This window comes from Dendrobates tinctorius, unplaced genomic scaffold, assembly GCF_039654945.1.
Source record: "Dendrobates tinctorius isolate UK_male_01 unplaced genomic scaffold, ASM3965494v1 ptg000013l, whole genome shotgun sequence".
Lineage (NCBI taxonomy): Eukaryota > Metazoa > Chordata > Amphibia > Anura > Dendrobatidae > Dendrobates > Dendrobates tinctorius.
The window spans coordinates 9,550,265-9,572,697 of record NW_027361681.1 but is presented as its reverse complement, the minus strand read 5'-3'; the positions used below and the strand labels follow the sequence as shown (position 1 = coordinate 9,572,697).

At 50.0% G+C, this 22,433-nt stretch overlaps 1 protein-coding gene across 9 annotated transcripts in view; it reads left to right on the top strand.

Annotated features, from left to right (window-relative positions):
- GARNL3 (GTPase activating Rap/RanGAP domain like 3) overlaps positions 1-22,433 on the top strand; it is a 222,766-nt gene that overhangs the window by 71,288 nt on the left and 129,045 nt on the right. Inside the window, exon 1 of one of the 9 annotated variants that reach the window (XM_073558661.1) lies at positions 854-1,253. The exons of 4 other annotated variants lie outside the window; for them this stretch is intronic. In XM_073558661.1, coding sequence (XP_073414762.1) covers positions 1,006-1,253 — 248 coding nt within the window. In that variant the 5' untranslated portion in view covers positions 854-1,005. Of the gene's footprint in view, positions 1-853; positions 1,254-22,433 lie in introns of those variants that run through there. 4 more of the 9 variants (XM_073558646.1, XM_073558630.1, XM_073558597.1 and 1 more) reach the window with 4 other exon arrangements.

The following is a 22,433-nucleotide window of genomic DNA, read 5'->3' as shown; positions in this document are numbered from 1 at the left end:
AGGAGACCCTGGGGGGATATAGGGCCTGTATATATATATAGTGCACACTGACAGGTATACAGGAGACCCTGGGGGGGAAATAGGGCCTGTATATATATAGTGCACACTGACAGGTATACAGGAGACCCTGGGGGAATATAGCGCCTGTATATATATATAGTGCACACCGACAGGTATACAGGAGACCCCAGGGGGGATATAGCGCCTGTATATATATATATAGTGCACACCCACAGGTATACAGGAGACCCCAGGGGGGATATAGCGCCTGTATATATATATATAGTGCACACCGACAGGTATACAGGAGACCCCAGGGGGGATATAGCGCCTGTATATATATATATAGTGCACACCGACAGGTATACAGGATACCCTGGGGGGGATATAGGGCCTGTATAAATATAGTGCACACCGACAGGTATACAGGCGACCCTGGGGGGGATATAGCGCCTGTATATATATATATAGTGCACACTGACAGGTATACAGGCGACCCTGGGGGGGATATAGCGCCTGTATATATATATATAGTGCACACCGACAGGTATACAGGAGACCCTGGGGGGATATAGGGCCTGTATATATATATAGTGCACACTGACAGGTATACAGGAGACCCTGGGGGGGATATAGGGCCTGTATATATATATAGTGCACACTGACAGGTATACAGGAGACCCTGGGGGGGATATAGGGCCTGTATATATATATAGTGCACACCGACAGGTATACAGGGGGGTGTATATATATATATATATATATATATATATATATACACATCGGCAGGACATGGGGGTGCTGCTGGTGAGGAGGTTGTTGATGGTTTCCTGTGACCATCAGCAGTAGAGGGCGCTGGAGACTCACAGCTTTATTGGGGTCAATCCTGAAAGCAGCCCCGCTTGTAACGCTCCAGCACTGATACAACCACCACCAGAGCCATTCCCCGTCAGCATCAAGCAGTGATACTACCGACCATGCTGAGGGTGGAGCCGCCTGTGTGTGATGGACCCCGGAGCTGTGCCCTCCCCAGGGTACACGGGAATGCGACACTCCGGCGTGTGCGCTGATGCTGCGGGGACCTGGAGACATTGTCAGCCCTGCCCCGAGGAGGAGGAGGCGGTCACACGCACCGCCCCGGCCGCTCAGCCATCGCTCAGGTGCGGGAGACATGTCCGCCAGCCCCGGGCATCTCAGCGGATGATGGACTGTGCAGAAGCTGCGGCCACCAAACTGCACTGCCTGAGCCAGCGGTAACGGCGGGGGACACCGGGTCACCTGCACTGCCGGGGAGGGGTGTCACAGGAGACACATGATAAGATACTGTGTGAGGAGGAGGAGGTGGTGGTACTGTGTATATGGGGAGGAGGTGGTACTGTACTGTGTATATGGGGAGGAGGTGGTACTGTACTGTGTATATGGGGAGGAGGTGGTACTGTACTGTGTATATGGGGAGGAGGTGGTACTGTACTGTGTATATGGGGAGGAGGTGGTACTGTACTGTGTATATGGGGAGGAGGTGGTACTGTACTGTGCATATGGGGGAGGTGGTACTGTACTGTGTATATGGGGAGGATGTGGTACTGTACTGTGTATATGGGGAGGAGGTGGTACTGTACTGTGTATATGGGGAGGAGGTGGTACTGTACTGTGTATATGGGGAGGAGGTGGTACTGTACTGTGTATATGGGGAGGAGGTGGTACTGTACTGTGTATATGGGGAGGAGGTGGTACTGTACTGTGTATATGGGGAGGAGGTGGTACTGTACTGTGTATATGGGGAGGTGGTGGTACTGTACTGTGTATATGGGGAGGAGGTGGTACTGTACTGTGTATATGGGGAGGAGGTGGACTGTACTGTGTATATGGGGAGGAGGTGGTACTGTACTGTGTATATGGGGAGGAGGTGGTACTGTACTGTGTATATGGGGAGGAGGTGGTACTGTACTGTGTATATGGGGAGGAGGTGGTACTGTACTGTGTATATGGGGAGGAGGTGGTACTGTACTGTGTATATGGGGAGGAGGTGGACTGTACTGTGTATATGGGGAGGAGGTGGACTGTACTGTGTATATGGGGAGGAGGTGGTACTGTACTGTGTATATGGGGAGGAGGTGGTACTGTACTGTGTATATGGGGAGGAGGTGGTACTGTACTGTGTATATGGGGAGGAGGTGGTACTGTACTGTGTATATGGGGAGGAGGTGGTACTGTACTGTGTATATGGGGAGGAGGTGGTACTGTACTGTGTATATGGGGAGGTGGTACTGTACTGTGTATATGGGGAGGTGGTGGTACTGTACTGTGTATATGGGGAGGAGGTGGTACTGTACTGTATATGGGGAGGAGGTGATACTGTACTGTGTATATGGGGAGGAGGTGGTACTGTACTGTGTATATGGGGAGGAGGTGGTACTGTACTGTATATGGGGAGGAGGTGGTACTGTACTGTGTATATGGGGAGGAGGTGGACTGTACTGTGTATATGGGGAGGAGGTGGACTGTACTGTGTATATGGGGAGGAGGTGGTACTGTACTGTGTATATGGGGAGGAGGTGGTACTGTACTGTGTATATGGGGAGGAGGTGGTACTGTACTGTATATGGGGAGGAGGTGGTACTGTACTGTGTATATGGGGAGGAGGTGGACTGTACTGTGTATATGGGGAGGAGGTGGACTGTACTGTGTATATGGGGAGGAGGTGGTACTGTACTGTGTATATGGGGAGGAGGTGGTACTGTACTGTGTATATGGGGAGGAGGTGGTACTGTACTGTGTATATGGGGAGGAGGTGGACTGTACTGTGTATATGGGGAGGAGGTGGTACTGTACTGTGTATATGGGGAGGAGGTGGTACTGTACTGTGTATATGGGGAGGAGGTGGTACTGTACTGTGTATATGGGGAGGAGGTGGTACTGTACTGTGTATATGGGGAGGAGGTGGTACTGTACTGTGTATATGGGGAGGAGGTGGTACTGTACTGTGTATATGGGGAGGTGGTACTGTACTGTGTATATGGGGAGGTGGTGGTACTGTACTGTGTATATGGGGAGGAGGTGGTACTGTACTGTATATGGGGAGGAGGTGATACTGTACTGTGTATATGGGGAGGAGGTGGTACTGTACTGTGTATATGGGGAGGAGGTGGTACTGTACTGTATATGGGGAGGAGGTGGTACTGTACTGTGTATATGGGGAGGAGGTGGTACTGTACTGTGTATATGGGGAGGAGGTGGTACTGTACTGTATATGGGGAGGAGGTGGTACTGTACTGTGTATATGGGGAGGAGGTGATACTGTACTGTGTATATGGGGAGGTGGTGGTACTGTACTGTGTATATGGGGAGGAGATGGTACTGTACTGTATATGGGGAGGAGGTGGTACTGTACTGTGTATATGGGGAGGAGATGGTACTGTACTGTGTATATGGGGAGGAGGTGGTACTGTACTGTGTATATGGGGAGGAGGTGATACTGTACTGTGTATATGGGGAGGAGGTGGTACTGTACTGTGTATATGGGGAGGAGGTGGTACTGTACTGTGTATATGGGGAGGAGGTGGTACTGTACTGTATATGGGGAGGAGGTGGTACTGTACTGTGTATATGGGGAGGAGGTGATACTGTACTGTGTATATGGGGAGGAGGTGGTACTGTACTATGTATATGGAGAGGAGGTGGTACTGTACTGTGTATATGGGGAGGAGATGGTACTGTACTGTATATGGGGAGGAGGTGGTACTGTACTGTGTATATGGGGAGGAGATGGTACTGTACTGTATATGGGGAGGAGGTGGTACTGTACTGTGTATATGGGGAGGAGGTGGTACTGTACTGTGTATATGGGGAGGAGGTGGTACTGTACTGTGTATATGGGGAGGAGGTGGTACTGTACTGTGTATATGGGGAGGAGGTGGTACTGTACTGTATATGGGGAGGAGGTGATACTGTACTGTGTATATGGGGAGGAGGTGGTACTGTACTGTGTATATGGGGAGGAGGTGGTACTGTACTGTGTATATGGGGAGGAGGTGGTACTGTACTGTATATGGGGAGGAGGTGGTACTGTACTGTGTATATGGGGAGGAGGTGGTACTGTACTGTGTATATGGGGAGGAGGTGGTACTGTACTGTATATGGGGAGGAGGTGGTACTGTACTGTGTATATGGGGAGGAGGTGATACTGTACTGTGTATATGGGGAGGTGGTGGTACTGTACTGTGTATATGGGGAGGAGATGGTACTGTACTGTATATGGGGAGGAGGTGGTACTGTACTGTGTATATGGGGAGGAGATGGTACTGTACTGTGTATATGGGGAGGAGGTGGTACTGTACTGTGTATATGGGGAGGAGGTGATACTGTACTGTGTATATGGGGAGGAGGTGGTACTGTACTGTGTATATGGGGAGGAGGTGGTACTGTACTGTGTATATGGGGAGGAGGTGGTACTGTACTGTATATGGGGAGGAGGTGGTACTGTACTGTGTATATGGGGAGGAGGTGATACTGTACTGTGTATATGGGGAGGTGGTGGTACTGTACTGTGTATATGGGGAGGAGATGGTACTGTACTGTATATGGGGAGGAGGTGGTACTGTACTGTGTATATGGGGAGGAGATGGTACTGTACTGTGTATATGGGGAGGAGGTGGTACTGTACTGTGTATATGGGGAGGAGGTGATACTGTACTGTGTATATGGGGAGGTGGTGGTACTGTACTGTGTATATGGGGAGGAGGTGGTACTGTACTGTATATGGGGAGGAGGTGGTACTGTACTGTGTATATGGGGAGGAGATGGTACTGTACTGTGTATATGGGGAGGAGGTGGTACTGTACTGTGTATATGGGGAGGAGGTGATACTGTACTGTGTATATGGGGAGGAGGTGGTACTGTACTGTGTATATGGGGAGGAGATGGTACTGTACTGTGTATATGGGGAGGAGGTGGTACTGTACTGTGTATATGGGGAGGAGGTGGTACTGTACTGTGTATATGGGGAGGATGTGGTACTGTACTGTGTATATGGGGAGGAGGTGGACTGTACTGTGTATATGGGGAGGAGGTGGTACTGTACTGTGTATATGGGAAGGAGGTGGTACTGTACTGTGTATATGGGGAGGAGGTGGTACTGTACTGTGTATATGGGGAGGAGGTGGTACTGTACTGTGTATATGGGGAGGAGGTGGACTGTACTGTGTATATGGGGAGGAGGTGGTACTGTACTGTGTATATGGGGAGGAGGTGGTACTGTACTGTGTATATGGGGAGGAGATGGTACTGTACTGTGTATATGGGGAGGAGGTGGTACTGTACTGTGTATATGGGGAGGAGGTGGTACTGTACTGTGTATATGGGGAGGAGGTGGACTGTACTGTGTATATGGGGAGGAGGTGGTACTGTACTGTGTATATGGGGAGGAGGTGGTACTGTACTGTGTATATGGGGAGGAGGTGGTACTGTACTGTGTATATGGGGAGGATGTGGTACTGTACTGTGTATATGGGGAGGAGGTGGTACTGTACTGTGTATATGGGGAGGAGTTGGACTGTACTGTGTATATGGGGAGGAAGTCGTGGTACTGTACTGTGTATATGGGGAGGAGGTGGTACTGTACTGTGTATATGGGGAGGAGGTGGTACTGTACTGTGTATATGGGGAGGAGGTGGAATGTACTGTGTATATGGGGAGGAGGTGGTACTGTACTGTGTATATGGGGAGGAGATGGTACTGTACTGTGTATATGGGGAGGAGGTGGTACTGTACTGTGTATATGGGGAGGAGATGGTACTGTACTGTGTATATGGGGAGGAGGTGGTACTGTACTGTGTATATGGGGAGGAGGTGGTACTGTACTGTGTATATGGGGAGGATGTGGTACTGTACTGTGTATATGGGGAGGAGGTGGACTGTACTGTGTATATGGGGAGGAGGTGGTACTGTACTGTGTATATGGGGAGGAGGTGGTACTGTACTGTGTATATGGGGAGGAGGTGGTACTGTACTGTGTATATGGGAAGGAGGTGGTACTGTACTGTGTATATGGGGAGGAGGTGGTACTGTACTGTGTATATGGGGAGGAGGTGGTACTGTACTGTGTATATGGGGAGGAGGTGGACTGTACTGTGTATATGGGGAGGAGGTGGTACTGTACTGTGTATATGGGGAGGAGGTGGTACTGTACTGTGTATATGGGGAGGAGATGGTACTGTACTGTGTATATGGGGAGGAGGTGGTACTGTACTGTGTATATGGGGAGGAGGTGGTACTGTACTGTGTATATGGGGAGGAGGTGGACTGTACTGTGTATATGGGGAGGAGGTGGTACTGTACTGTGTATATGGGGAGGAGGTGGTACTGTACTGTGTATATGGGGAGGAGGTGGTACTGTACTGTGTATATGGGGAGGATGTGGTACTGTAACTGTGTATATGGGGAGGAGGTGGTACTGTACTGTGTATATGGGGAGGAGGTGGACTGTACTGTGTATATGGGGAGGAAGTCGTGGTACTGTACTGTGTATATGGGGAGGAGGTGGTACTGTACTGTGTATATAGGGAGGAGGTGGTACTGTACTGTGTATATGGGGAGGAGGTGGACTGTACTGTGTATATGGGGAGGAGGTGGTACTGTACTGTGTATATGGGGAGGAGGTGGTACTGTACTGTGTATATGTGGAGGAGGTGGTACTGTACTGTGTATATGGGGAGGAGGTGGACTGTAATGTGTATATGGGGAGGAGGTGGTACTGTACTGTGTATATGGGGAGGAGGTGGTACTGTACTGTGTATATGGGGAGGTGGTACTGTACTGTGTATATGGGGAGGAGATGGTACTGTACTGTGTATATGGGGAGGAGGTGGTACTGTACTGTGTATATGGGGAGGAGGTGGTACTGTACTGTGTATATGGGGAGGAGGTGGACTGTACTGTGTATATGGGGAGGAGGTGGTACTGTACTGTGTATATGGGGAGGAGGTGGACTGTACTGTGTATATGGGGAGGAGGTGGTACTGTACTGTGTATATGGGGAGGAGGTGGTACTGTACTGTGTATATGGGGAGGAGGTGGTACTGTACTGTGTATATGGGGAGGTGGTACTGTACTGTGTATATGGGGAGGAGGTGGTACTGTACTGTGTATATGGGGAGGAGGTGGTACTGTACTGTGTATATGGGGAGGAGGTGGTACTGTACTGTGTATATGGGGAGGAGGTGGACTGTACTGTGTATATGGGGAGGAGGTGGTACTGTACTGTGTATATGGGGAGGTGGTGGTACTGTACTGTGTATATGGGGAGGAGGTGGACTGTACTGTGTATATGGGGAGGAGGTGGTACTGTACTGTGTATATGGGGAGGAGGTGGTACTGTACTGTGTATATGGGGAGGAGGTGGTACTGTACTGTGTATATGGGGAGGAGGTGGACTGTACTGTGTATATGGGGAGGAGGTGGTACTGTACTGTGTATATGGGGAGGAGGTGGTACTGTACTGTGTATATGGGGAGGAGGTGGTACTGTACTGTGTATATGGGGAGGAGGTGGTACTGTACTGTGTATATGGGGAGGAGGTGGTACTGTACTGTGTATATGGGGAGGAGGTGGTACTGTACTGTGTATATGGGGAGGAGGTGGACTGTACTGTGTATATGGGGAGGAGGTGGTACTGTACTGTGTATATGGGGAGGAGGTGGTACTGTACTGTGTATATGGGGAGGAGGTGGTACTGTACTGTGTATATGGGGAGGAGGTGGACTGTACTGTGTATATGGGGAGGAGGTGGTACTGTACTGTGTATATGGGGAGGAGGTGGTACTGTACTGTGTATATGGGGAGGAGGTGGTACTGTACTGTGCATATGGGGGAGGTGGTACTGTACTGTATATATGGGGAGGAGGTGGTACTGTACTGTGTATATGGGGAGGAGGTGGTACTGTACTGTGTATATGGGGAGGTGGTGGTACTGTACTGTGTATATGGGGAGGAGGTGGACTGTACTGTGTATATGGGGAGGAGGTGGTACTGTACTGTGTATATGGGGAGGAGGTGGTACTGTACTGTGTATATGGGGAGGAGGTGGTACTGTACTGTGTATATGGGGAGGAGGTGGACTGTACTGTGTATATGGGGAGGAGGTGGTACTGTACTGTGTATATGGGGAGGAGGTGGTACTGTACTGTGTATATGGGGAGGAGGTGGTACTGTACTGTGTATATGGGGAGGAGGTGGTACTGTACTGTGTATATGGGGAGGAGGTGGTACTGTACTGTGTATATGGGGAGGAGGTGGTACTGTACTGTGTATATGGGGAGGAGGTGGTACTGTACTGTGTATATGGGGAGGAGGTGGTACTGTACTGTGTATATGGGGAGGAGGTGGACTGTACTGTGTATATGGGGAGGAAGTCGTGGTACTGTACTGTGTATATGGGGAGGAGGTGGTACTGTACTGTGTATATGGGGAGGAGGTGGTACTGTACTGTGTATATGGGGAGGAGGTGGAATGTACTGTGTATATGGGGAGGAGGTGGTACTGTACTGTGTATATGGGGAGGAGATGGTACTGTACTGTGTATATGGGGAGGAGGTGGTACTGTACTGTGTATATGGGGAGGAGATGGTACTGTACTGTGTATATGGGGAGGAGGTGGTACTGTACTGTGTATATGGGGAGGAGGTGGTACTGTACTGTGTATATGGGGAGGATGTGGTACTGTACTGTGTATATGGGGAGGAGGTGGACTGTACTGTGTATATGGGGAGGAGGTGGTACTGTACTGTGTATATGGGGAGGAGGTGGTACTGTACTGTGTATATGGGGAGGAGGTGGTACTGTACTGTGTATATGGGAAGGAGGTGGTACTGTACTGTGTATATGGGGAGGAGGTGGTACTGTACTGTGTATATGGGGAGGAGGTGGTACTGTACTGTGTATATGGGGAGGAGGTGGACTGTACTGTGTATATGGGGAGGAGGTGGTACTGTACTGTGTATATGGGGAGGAGGTGGTACTGTACTGTGTATATGGGGAGGAGATGGTACTGTACTGTGTATATGGGGAGGAGGTGGTACTGTACTGTGTATATGGGGAGGAGGTGGTACTGTACTGTGTATATGGGGAGGAGGTGGACTGTACTGTGTATATGGGGAGGAGGTGGTACTGTACTGTGTATATGGGGAGGAGGTGGTACTGTACTGTGTATATGGGGAGGAGGTGGTACTGTACTGTGTATATGGGGAGGATGTGGTACTGTACTGTGTATATGGGGAGGAGGTGGTACTGTACTGTGTATATGGGGAGGAGGTGGACTGTACTGTGTATATGGGGAGGAAGTCGTGGTACTGTACTGTGTATATGGGGAGGAGGTGGTACTGTACTGTGTATATGGGGAGGAGGTGGTACTGTACTGTGTATATGGGGAGGAGGTGGACTGTACTGTGTATATGGGGAGGAGGTGGTACTGTACTGTGTATATGGGGAGGAGGTGGTACTGTACTGTGTATATGTGGAGGAGGTGGTACTGTACTGTGTATATGGGGAGGAGGTGGACTGTACTGTGTATATGGGGAGGAGGTGGTACTGTACTGTGTATATGGGGAGGTGGTACTGTACTGTGTATATGGGGAGGAGATGGTACTGTACTGTGTATATGGGGAGGAGGTGGTACTGTACTGTGTATATGGGGAGGAGGTGGTACTGTACTGTGTATATGGGGAGGAGGTGGACTGTACTGTGTATATGGGGAGGAGGTGGTACTGTACTGTGTATATGGGGAGGAGGTGGACTGTACTGTGTATATGGGGAGGAGGTGGTACTGTACTGTGTATATGGGGAGGAGGTGGTACTGTACTGTGTATATGGGGAGGAGGTGGTACTGTACTGTGTATATGGGGAGGAAGTCGTGGTACTGTACTGTGTATATGGGGAGGAGGTGGTACTGTACTGTGTATATGGGGAGGAGGTGGTACTGTACTGTGTATATGGGGAGGAGGTGGTACTGTACTGTGTATATGGGGAGGAGGTGGTACTGTACTGTGTATATGGGGAGGAGGTGGACTGTACTGTGTATATGGGGAGGAAGTCGTGGTACTGTACTGTGTATATGGGGAGGAGGTGGTACTGTACTGTGTATATGGGGAGGAGGTGGTACTGTACTGTGTATATGGGGAGGAGGTGGACTGTACTGTGTATATGGGGAGGAGGTGGTACTGTACTGTGTATATGGGGAGGAGGTGGTACTGTACTGTGTATATGTGGAGGAGGTGGTACTGTACTGTGTATATGGGGAGGAGGTGGACTGTACTGTGTATATGGGGAGGAGGTGGTACTGTACTGTGTATATGGGGAGGAGGTGGTACTGTACTGTGTATATGGGGAGGTGGTACTGTACTGTGTATATGGGGAGGAGATGGTACTGTACTGTGTATATGGGGAGGAGGTGGTACTGTACTGTGTATATGGGGAGGAGGTGGTACTGTACTGTGTATATGGGGAGGAGGTGGACTGTACTGTGTATATGGGGAGGAGGTGGTACTGTACTGTGTATATGGGGAGGAGGTGGACTGTACTGTGTATATGGGGAGGAGGTGGTACTGTACTGTGTATATGGGGAGGAGGTGGTACTGTACTGTGTATATGGGGAGGAGGTGGTACTGTACTGTGTATATGGGGAGGTGGTACTGTACTGTGTATATGGGGAGGAGGTGGTACTGTACTGTGTATATGGGGAGGAGGTGGTACTGTACTGTGTATATGGGGAGGAGGTGGTACTGTACTGTGTATATGGGGAGGAGGTGGACTGTACTGTGTATATGGGGAGGAGGTGGTACTGTACTGTGTATATGGGGAGGTGGTGGTACTGTACTGTGTATATGGGGAGGAGGTGGACTGTACTGTGTATATGGGGAGGAGGTGGTACTGTACTGTGTATATGGGGAGGAGGTGGTACTGTACTGTGTATATGGGGAGGAGGTGGTACTGTACTGTGTATATGGGGAGGAGGTGGACTGTACTGTGTATATGGGGAGGAGGTGGTACTGTACTGTGTATATGGGGAGGAGGTGGTACTGTACTGTGTATATGGGGAGGAGGTGGTACTGTACTGTGTATATGGGGAGGAGGTGGTACTGTACTGTGTATATGGGGAGGAGGTGGTACTGTACTGTGTATATGGGGAGGAGGTGGTACTGTACTGTGTATATGGGGAGGAGGTGGACTGTACTGTGTATATGGGGAGGAGGTGGTACTGTACTGTGTATATGGGGAGGAGGTGGTACTGTACTGTGTATATGGGGAGGAGGTGGTACTGTACTGTGTATATGGGGAGGAGGTGGACTGTACTGTGTATATGGGGAGGAGGTGGTACTGTACTGTGTATATGGGGAGGAGGTGGTACTGTACTGTGTATATGGGGAGGAGGTGGTACTGTACTGTGCATATGGGGGAGGTGGTACTGTACTGTGTATATGGGGAGGAGGTGGTACTGTACTGTGTATATGGGGAGGAGGTGGTACTGTACTGTGTATATGGGGAGGTGGTGGTACTGTACTGTGTATATGGGGAGGAGGTGGACTATACTGTGTATATGGGGAGGAGGTGGTACTGTACTGTGTATATGGGGAGGAGGTGGTACTGTACTGTGTATATGGGGAGGAGGTGGTACTGTACTGTGTATATGGGGAGGAGGTGGACTGTACTGTGTATATGGGGAGGAGGTGGTACTGTACTGTGTATATGGGGAGGAGGTGGTACTGTACTGTGTATATGGGGAGGAGGTGGTACTGTACTGTGTATATGGGGAGGAGGTGGTACTGTACTGTGTATATGGGGAGGAGGTGGACTGTACTGTGTATATGGGGAGGAGGTGGTACTGTACTGTGTATATGGGGAGGAGGTGGTACTGTACTGTGTATATGGGGAGGAGGTGGTACTGTACTGTGTATATGGGGAAGAGGTGGACTGTACTGTGTATATGGGGAGGAGGTGGTACTGTACTGTGTATATGGGGAGGAGGTGGTACTGTACTGTGTATATGGGGAGGAGGTGGTACTGTACTGTGTATATGGGGAGGTGGTACTGTACTGTGTATATGGGGAGGAGGTGGTACTGTACTGTGTATATGGGGAGGAGGTGGTACTGTACTGTGTATATGGGGAGGAGGTGGTACTGTACTGTGTATATGGGGAGGAGGTGGACTGTACTGTGTATATGGGGAGGAGGTGGTACTGTACTGTGTATATGGGGAGGTGGTGGTACTGTACTGTGTATATGGGGAGGAGGTGGACTGTACTGTGTATATGGGGAGGAGGTGGTACTGTACTGTGTATATGGGGAGGAGGTGGTACTGTACTGTGTATATGGGGAGGAGGTGGTACTGTACTGTGTATATGGGGAGGAGGTGGACTGTACTGTGTATATGGGGAGGAGGTGGTACTGTACTGTGTATATGGGGAGGAGGTGGTACTGTACTGTGTATATGGGGAGGAGGTGGTACTGTACTGTGTATATGGGGAGGAGGTGGTACTGTACTGTGTATATGGGGAGGAGGTGGTACTGTACTGTGTATATGGGGAGGAGGTGGACTGTACTGTGTATATGGGGAGGAGGTGGTACTGTACTGTGTATATGGGGAGGAGGTGGTACTGTACTGTGTATATGGGGAGGAGGTGGTACTGTACTGTGTATATGGGGAGGAAGTGGACTGTACTGTGTATATGGGGAGGAGGTAGTACTGTACTGTGTATATGGGGAGGAGGTGGTACTGTACTGTGTATATGGGGAGGAGGTGGTACTGTACTGTGCATATGGGGGAGGTGGTACTGTACTGTGTATATGGGGAGGAGGTGGTACTGTACTGTGTATATGGGGAGGAGGTGGTACTGTACTGTGTATATGGGGAGGTGGTGGTACTGTACTGTGTATATGGGGAGGAGGTGGACTGTACTGTGTATATGGGGAGGAGGTGGTACTGTACTGTGTATATGGGGAGGAGGTGGTACTGTACTGTGTATATGGGGAGGAGGTGGTACTGTACTGTATATGGGGAGGAGGTGGTACTGTACCGTGTATATGGGGAGGTGGTGGACTGTACTGTGTATATGGGGAGGAGGTGGTACTGTACTGTGTATATGGGGAGGAGGTGGTACTGTACTGTGTAAATGGGGAGGAGGTGGTACTGTACTGTGTATATGGGGAGTAGGTGGACTGTACTGTGTATATGGGGAGGAGGTGGACTGTACTGTGTATATGGGGAGGAGGTGGTACTGTACTGTGTATATGGGGAGGAGGTGGTACTGTACTGTGTATATGGGGAGGAGGTGGACTGTACTGTGTATATGGGGAGGAGGTGGTACTGTACTGTGTATATGGGGAGGAGGTGGTACTGTACTGTGTATATGGGGAGGAGGTGGTACTGTACTGTGTATATGGGGAGGAGGTGGTACTGTACTGTGTATATGGGGAGGAGGTGGTACTGTACTGTGTATATGGGGAGGAGGTGGTACTGTACTGTGTATATGGGGAGGAGGTGGACTGTACTGTGTATATGGGGAGGAGGTGGTACTGTACTGTGTATATGGGGAGGAGGTGGTACTGTACTGTGTATATGGGGAGGAGGTGGACTGTACTGTGTATATGGGGAGGAGGTGGTACTGTACTGTGTATATGGGGAGGAGGTGGTACTGTACTGTGTATGGGGAGGAGGTGGTACTGTACTGTGCATATGGGGGAGGTGGTACTGTACTGTGTATATGGGGAGGAGGTGGTACTGTACTGTGTATATGGGGAGGAGGTGGTACTGTATTGTGTATATGGGGAGGAGGTGGTACTGTACTGTGTATATGGGGAGGAGGTGGTACTGTACTGTGTATATGGGGAGGAGGTGGTACTGTACTGTGTATATGGGGAGTAGGTGGACTGTACTGTGTATATGGGGAGGAGGTGGACTGTACTGTGTATATGGGGAGGAGGTGGTACTGTACTGTGTATATGGGGAGGAGGTGGTACTGTACTGTGTATATGGGGAGGAGGTGGACTGTACTGTGTATATGGGGAGGAGGTGGTACTGTACTGTGTATATGGGGAGGAGGTGGTACTGTACTTTATATATGGGGAGGAGGTGGTACTGTACTGTGTATATGGGGAGGAGGTGGTACTGTACTGTGTATATGGGGAGGAGGTGGTACTGTACTGTGTATATGGTGAGGAGGTGGACTGTACTGTGTATATGGGGAGGAGGTGGACTGTACTGTGTATATGGGGAGGAGGTGGTACTGTACTGTGTAAATGGGGAGGAGGTGGTACTGTACTGTGTATATGGGGAGTAGTTGGACTGTACTGTGTATATGGGGAGGAGGTGGACTGTACTGTGTATATGGGGAGGAGGTGGTACTGTACTGTGTATATGGGGAGGAGGTGGTACTGTACTGTGTATATGGGGAGGAGGTAGACTGTACTGTGTATATGGGGAGGAGGTGGTACTGTACTGTGTATATGGGGAGGAGGTGGTACTGTACTGTGTATATGGGGAGGAGGTGGTACTGTACTGTGTATATGGGGAGGAGGTGGTACTGTACTGTGTATATGGGGAGGAGGTGGTACTGTACTGTGTATATGGGGAGGAGGTGGACTGTACTGTGTATATGGGGAGGAGGTGGTACTGTACTGTGTATATGGGGAGGAGGTGGTACTGTACTGTGTATATGGGGAGGAGGTGGTACTGTACTGTGTATATGGGGAGGAGGTGGACTGTACTGTGTATATGGGGAGGAGGTGGTACTGTACTGTGTATATGGGGAGGAGGTGGTACTGTACTGTGCATATGGGGGAGGTGGTACTGTACTGTGTATATGGGGAGGAGGTGGTACTGTACTGTGTATATGGGGAGGAGGTGGTACTGTACTGTGTATATGGGGAGGAGGTGGTACTGTACTGTGTATATGGGGAGGAGGTGGTACTGTACTGTGTATATGTGGAGTAGGTGGACTGTACTGTGTATATGGGGAGGAGTTGGACTGTACTGTGTATATGGGGAGGAGGTGGTACTGTACTGTGTATATGGGGAGGAGGTGGTACTGTACTGTGTATATGGGGAGGAGGTGGACTGTACTGTGTATATGGGGAGGAGGTGGTACTGTACTGTGTATATGGGGAGGAGGTGGTATTGTACAGTGTATATGGGGAGGAGGTGGTACTGTACTGTGGATATGGGGAGGAGGTGGTACTGTACTGTGTATATGGGGAGGAGGTGGTACTGTACTGTGTATATGGGGAGTAGGTGGACTGTATTGTGTATATGGGGAGGAGGTGGACTGTACTGTGTATATGGGGAGGAGGTGGTACTGTACTGTGTATATGGGGAGGAGGTGGTACTGTACTGTGTATATGGGGAGGAGGTGGACTGTACTGTGTATATGGGGAGGAGGTGGTACTATACTGTGTATATGGGGAGGAGGTGGTACTGTACAGTGTATATAGGGAGGAGGTGGTACTGTGTATATGGGGAGGAGGTGGTACTGTACTGTGTATATGGGGAGGAGGTGGACTGTACTGTGTATATGGGGAGGAGGTGGTACTGTACTTTATATATGGGGAGGAGGTGGTACTGTACTGTGTATATGGGGAGGAGGTGGTACTGTACTGTGTATATGGGGAGGAGGTGGTACTGTACTGTGTATATGGTGAGGAGGTGGACTGTACTGTGTATATGGGGAGGAGGTGGACTGTACTGTGTATATGGGGAGGAGGTGGTACTGTACTGTGTATATGGGGAGGAGGTGGTACTGTACTGTGTATATGGGGAGGAGGTGGACTGTACTGTGTATATGGGGAGGAGGTGGTACTGTACTGTGTATATGGGGAGGAGGTGGTACTGTACTGTGTATATGGGGAGGAGGTGGACTGTACTGTGTATATGGGGAGGAGGTGGTACTGTACTGTGTATATGGGGAGGAGGTGGTACTGTACTGTGTATATGGGGAGGAGGTGGTACTGTACTGTGCATATGGGGGAGGTGGTACTGTACTGTGTATATGGGGAGGAGGTGGTACTGTACTGTGTATATGGGGAGGAGGTGGTACTGTACTGTGTATATGGGGAGGAGGTGGTACTGTACTGTGTATATGGGGAGGAGGTGGTACTGTACTGTGTATATGGGGAGTAGGTGGACTGTACTGTGTATATGGGGAGGAGGTGGACTGTACTGTGTATATGGGGAGGAGGTGGTACTGTACTGTGTATATGGGGAGGAGGTGGTACTGTACTGTGTATATGGGGAGGAGGTGGACTGTACTGTGTATATGGGGAGGAGGTGGTACTGTACTGTGTATATGGGGAGGAGGTGGTATTGTACAGTGTATATGGGGAGGAGGTGGTACTGTACTGTGTATATGGGGAGGAGGTGGTACTGTACTGTGTATATGGGGAGGAGGTGGTACTGTACTGTGTATATGGGGAGTAGGTGGACTGTACTGTGTATATGGGGAGGAGGTGGACTGTACTGTGTATATGGGGAGGAGGTGGTACTGTACTGTGTATATGGGGAGGAGGTGGTACTGTACTGTGTATATGGGGAGGAGGTGGACTGTACTGTGTATATGGGGAGGAGGTGGTACTGTACTGTGTATATGGGGAGGAGGTGGTACTGTACAGTGTATATAGGGAGGAGGTAGTACTGTACTGTGTATATGGGGAGGAGGTGGTACTGTACTGTGTATATGGGGAGGAGGTGGACTGTACTGTGTATATGGGGAGGAGGTGGTACTGTACTTTATATATGGGGAGGAGGTGGTACTGTACTGTGTATATGGGGAGGAGGTGGTACTGTACTGTGTATATGGGGAGGAGGTGGTACTGTACTGTGTATATGGTGAGGAGGTGGACTGTACTGTGTATATGGGGAGGAGGTGGACTGTACTGTGTATATGGGGAGGAGGTGGTACTGTACTGTGTATATGGGGAGGAGGTGGTACTGTACTGTGTATATGGGGAGGAGGTGGACTGTACTGTGTATATGGGGAGGAGGTGGTACTGTACTGTGTATATGGGGAGGAGGTGGTACTGTACTGTGTATATGGGTAGGAGGTGGACTGTACTGTGTATATGGGGAGGTGGTGGACTGTACTGTGTATATGGGGAGGAGGTGGTACTGTACTATGTATATGGGGAGGAGGTGGTACTGTACTGTGTATATGGGGAGGAGGTGGTACTGTACTGTGTATATGGGGAGGAGGTGGTACTGTACTGTGTATATGGGGAGGAGGTGGTACTGTACTGTGTATATGGGGAGGAGGTGGTACTGTACAGTGTATATGGGGAGGAGGTGGACTGTACTGTGTATATGGGGAGGAGGTTGTACTGTACTGTGTATATGGGGAGGAGGTGGTACAGTACTGTGTATATGGGGAGGAGGTGGTACTGTACTGTGTATATGGGGAGGAGGTTGTACTGTACTGTGTATATGGGGAGGAGGTGGTACTGTACTGTATATATGGGGAGGAGGTGGTACTGTACTGTGTTTATGGGGAGGAGGTGGTACTGTACTGTGTATATGGGGAGGAGGTGGTACTGTACTGTGTATATGGGGAGGAGGTGGTACTGTACTGTGTATATGGGGAGGAGGTACTGTACTGTGTATATGGGGAGGAGGTGGTACTGTACTGTGTATATGGGGAGGAGGTGGTACTGTACTGTGTATATGGGGAGGAGGTGGTACTGTACTGTGTATATGGGGAGGAGGTGGTACTGTACTGTGTATATGGGGAGGAGGTGGTACTGTACAGTGTATATGGGGAGGAGGTGGTACTGTACTGTGTATATGGGGAGGAGGTGGACTGTACTGTGTATATGGGGAGGAGGTGGTACTGTACTGTGTATATGGGGAGGAGGTGGTACTGTACTGTATATGGGGAGGAGGTGGTACTGTACTGTGCATATGGGGAGGAGGTGGTACTGTACTGTGTATATGGGGAGGAGGTGGTACTGTACTGTTTATATCGGGAGGATGTGGTACTGTACTGTGTATATGGGGAGGAGGTGGTACTGTGTATATGGGGAGGTGGTGGACTGTACTGTGTATATGGGGAGGTGGTACTGTACTGTGTATATGGGGAGGAGGTGGTACTGTACTGTGTATATAGGGAGGAGGTGGTACTGTACTGTGTATATGGGGAGGAGGTGGTACTGTACTGTGTATATGGGGAGGAGGTGGTACTGTACTGTGTATATGGGGAGGAGGTGGTACTGTACTGTGTATATGGGGAGGAGGTGGACTGTACGGTGTATAGGGGGAGGAGGTGGTGGTACTGTGTATATGGGGAGGAGGTGGACTGTACTGTGTATATGGGGAGGAGGTGGTACTGTACTGTGTATATGGGGAGGTGGTGGACTGTACTGTGTATATGGGGAGGAGGTGGTACTGTACTGTGTATATGGGGAGGAGGTGGTACTGTACTGTGTATATGGGGAGGAGGTGGTACTGTACTGTGTATATGGGGAGGAGGTGGTACTGTACTGTGTATATGGGGAGGAGGTGGTACTGTACTGTGTATATGGGGAGGAGGTGGACTGTACTGTGTATATGGGGAGGAGGTGGTGGTACTGTGTATATGGGGAGGAGGTGGACTGTACTGTGTATATGGGGAGGAGGTCGTACTGTACTGTGTATATGGGGAGGAGGTGGTACTGTACCGTGTATATGGGGAGGTGGTGGACTGTACTGTGTATATGGGGAGGAGGTGGTACTGTACTGTGTATATGGGGAGGAGGTGGTACTGTACTGTGTATATGGGGAGGAGGTGGTACTGTACTGTGTATATGGGGAGGAGGTGGTACTGTACTGTGTATATGGGGAGGATGTGGTACTGTACTGTGTATATGGGGAGGAGGTGGTACTGTACTGTGTATATGGGGAGGAGGTGGTACTGTGTATATGGGGAGGAGGTGGACTGTACTGTGTATATGGGGAGGAAGTCGTGGTACTGTACTGTGTATATGGGGAGGAGGTGGTACTGTACTGTGTATATGGGGGTGGTGGTGGTACTGTACTGTGTATATGGGGATGAGGTGGTACTGTACTGTGTATATGGGGAGGAGGTGGACTGTACTGTGTTTTTGGGGAGGAGGCGGTGGTACTGTACTGTGTATATGGGGAGGAGGTGGTACTGTACTGTGTATATGGGGAGGAGGTGGTACTGTACTGTGCATATGGGGAGGAGGTGGTACTGTACTGTGTATATGGGGAGGAGGTGGTACTGTACTGTGTATATGGGGAGGAGGTGGTACTGTACTGTGTATATGGGGAGGAGGTGGTACTGTACTGTGTATATGGGGAGGAGGTGGTACTGTACTGTGTATATGGGGAGGAGGTGGTACTGTACTGTGTATATGGGGAGGAGGTGTACTGTACTGTGTATATGGGGAGGTGGTGGTACTGTACTGTGTATAGAAAGGAGGTGGTACTGTACTGTGTATATGGGGAGGAGGTGGTACTGTACTGTGTATATGGGGAGGAGGTGGTACTGTACTGTGTATATGGGGAGGAGGTGGTACTGTACTGTGTATATGGGGAGGAGGTGGTACTGTACTGTGTATATGGGGAGGAGGTGGACTGTACTGTGTATACGGGGAGGTGGTGGTACTGTACTGTGTATATGGGGAGGAGGTGGTACTGTACTGTGTATATGGAGAGGAGATGGTACTGTACTGTGTATATGGGGAGGAGGTGGTACTGTACTGTGTATATGGGGAGGAGGTGGTACTGTACTGTGTATATGGGGAGGAGGTGGTACTGTACTGTGTATATGGGGAGGAGGTGGACTGTACTGTGTATATGGGTAGGAGGTGGTACTGTACTGTGTATATGGGGAGGAGGTGGTACTGTACTGTGTATATGGAGAGGAGATGGTACTGTACTGTGTATATGGGGAGGAGGTGGTACTGTACTGTGTATATGGGGAGGAGGTGGTACTGTACTGTGTATATGGAGAGGAGGTGGTACTGTACTGTGTATATGGGGAGGAGGTGCTACTGTACTGTGTATATGGGGAGGAGGTGGTACTGTACTGTGTATATGGGGAGGAGGTGGTACTGTACTGTGTATATGGGGAGGAGTTGGTACTGTGTATGTGGGGAGGTGGTGGTACTGTACTGTTTATGGGGAGGTGGTGGTACTGTTTATGTGGGGAGGTGGTGGTACTGTACTGTATATGGGGGAGGAGGTGGTACTGTACTATGTATATGGAGAGGAGGTGGCACTGTACTGTGTATATGGGGAGGTGGTGGTGGTACTGTGTATGTGGGGAGGTGGTGGTACTGTACTGTATATGGGGGAGGAGGTGGTACTGTACTATGTATATGGAGAGGAGGTGGTACTGTACTGTGTATATGGGGAGGAGGTGGTACTGTACTGTGTATATGGGGAGGAGGTGGTACTGTACTGTGTATATGCGGAGGAGGTGGTACTGTACTGTGTATATGGGGAGGAGGTGGACTGTACTGTGTATATGGGGAGGAGGTGGTACTGTACTGTGTATATGGGGAGGAGGTGGTACTGTACTGTGTATATGGGGAGGAGGTGGACTGTACTGTGTATATGGGGAGGAGGTGGTACTGTACTGTGTATATGGGGAGGTGGTGGTACTGTACTGTGTATATGGGGAGGAGGTGGACTGTACTGTGTATATGGGGAGGATGTGGTACTGTACTGTGTATATGGGGAGGAGGTGGACTGTACTGTGTATATGGGGAGGAGGTGGTACTGTACTGTGTATATGGGGAGGAGGTGGACTGTACTGTGTATATGGGGAGGTGGTGGTACTGTACTATGTATATGGGGAGGAGGTGGACTGTACTGTGTATATGGGGAGGTGGTGGTACTGTACTGTATATGGGGGAGGAGGTGGTACTGTACTATGTATATGGGGAGGAGGTGGTACTGTACTGTGTATATGGGGAGGTGGTAGTACTGTACTGTGTATATGGGGAGGAGGTGGACTGTACTGTGTATATGGGGAGGAGGTGGTACTATACTGTGTATATGGGGGGAGTTGGTACTGTACTGTGTATATGGGGAGGAGGTGTACTGTACTGTGTATATGGGGAGGAGGTGAACTGTACTGTGTATATGGGGAGGTGGTGGTACTGTACTGTGTATATGGGGAGGAGGTGGTACTGTACTGTGTATATGGGGAGGAGGTGGTACTGTACTGTGTATATGGGGAGGTGGTACTGTACTGTGTATATGGGGAAGAGGTGGTACTGTACTGTGTATATGGGGAGGAGGTGGTACTGTACTGTGTATATGGGGAGGTGGTGGTACTGTACTGTGTATATGGGGAGGAGGTCGTGGTACTGTGTATATGGGGAGGAGGTGGTACTGTACTGTGTATATGGAGAGGAGGTGGTACTGTACTGTGTATATGGGGAGGAGGTGGTACTGTACGGTGTTTATGGGGAGGAGGTGGACTGTACTGTTTATGGGGAGGAGGTGGTGGTACTGTTTATATAGGGAGGAGGTGGTACTGTACTGTGTATATGGGGAGGAGGTGGTACTGTACTGTTTATATGGGGAAGAGGTGGTGGTACTGTGTATATGGGGAGGAGGTGGTACTGTACTGTGTATATTGGGAGGAGGTGGTACTGTACCGTGTATATGGGGAGGAGGTGGTACTGTACTGTGTATATGGAGAGGAGGTGGTACTGTACTGTGTATATGGGGAGGAGGTGGTACTGTACGGTGTTTATGGGGAGGAGGTGGACTGTACTGTGTTTATGGGGAGGAGGTGGTGGTACTGTGTATATAGGGAGGAGGTGGTACTGTACTGTGTATATGGGGAGGAGGTGGTACTGTACTGTTTATATGGGGAAGAGGTGGTGGTACTTTGTATATGGGGAGGAGGTGGTACTGTACTGTGTATATGGGGAGGAGGTGGTACTGTACTTTGTATATGGGGAGGAGGTGGTACTGTACTATGTATATGGAGAGGAGGTGGCACTGTACTGTGTATATGGGGAGGTGGTGGTGGTACTGTGTATGTGGGGAGGTGGTGGTACTGTACTGTATATGGGGGAGGAGGTGGTACTGTACTATGTATATGGAGAGGAGGTGGTACTGTACTGTGTATATGGGGAGGAGGTGGTACTGTACTGTGTATATGGGGAGGAGGTGGTACTGTACTGTGTATATGCGGAGGAGGTGGTACTGTACTGTGTATATGGGGAGGAGGTGGACTGTACTGTGTATATGGGGAGGAGGTGGTACTGTACTGTGTATATGGGGAGGAGGTGGTACTGTACTGTGTATATGGGGAGGAGGTGGACTGTACTGTGTATATGGGGAGGAGGTGGTACTGTACTGTGTATATGGGGAGGTGGTGGTACTGTACTGTGTATATGGGGAGGAGGTGGACTGTACTGTGTATATGGGGAGGATGTGG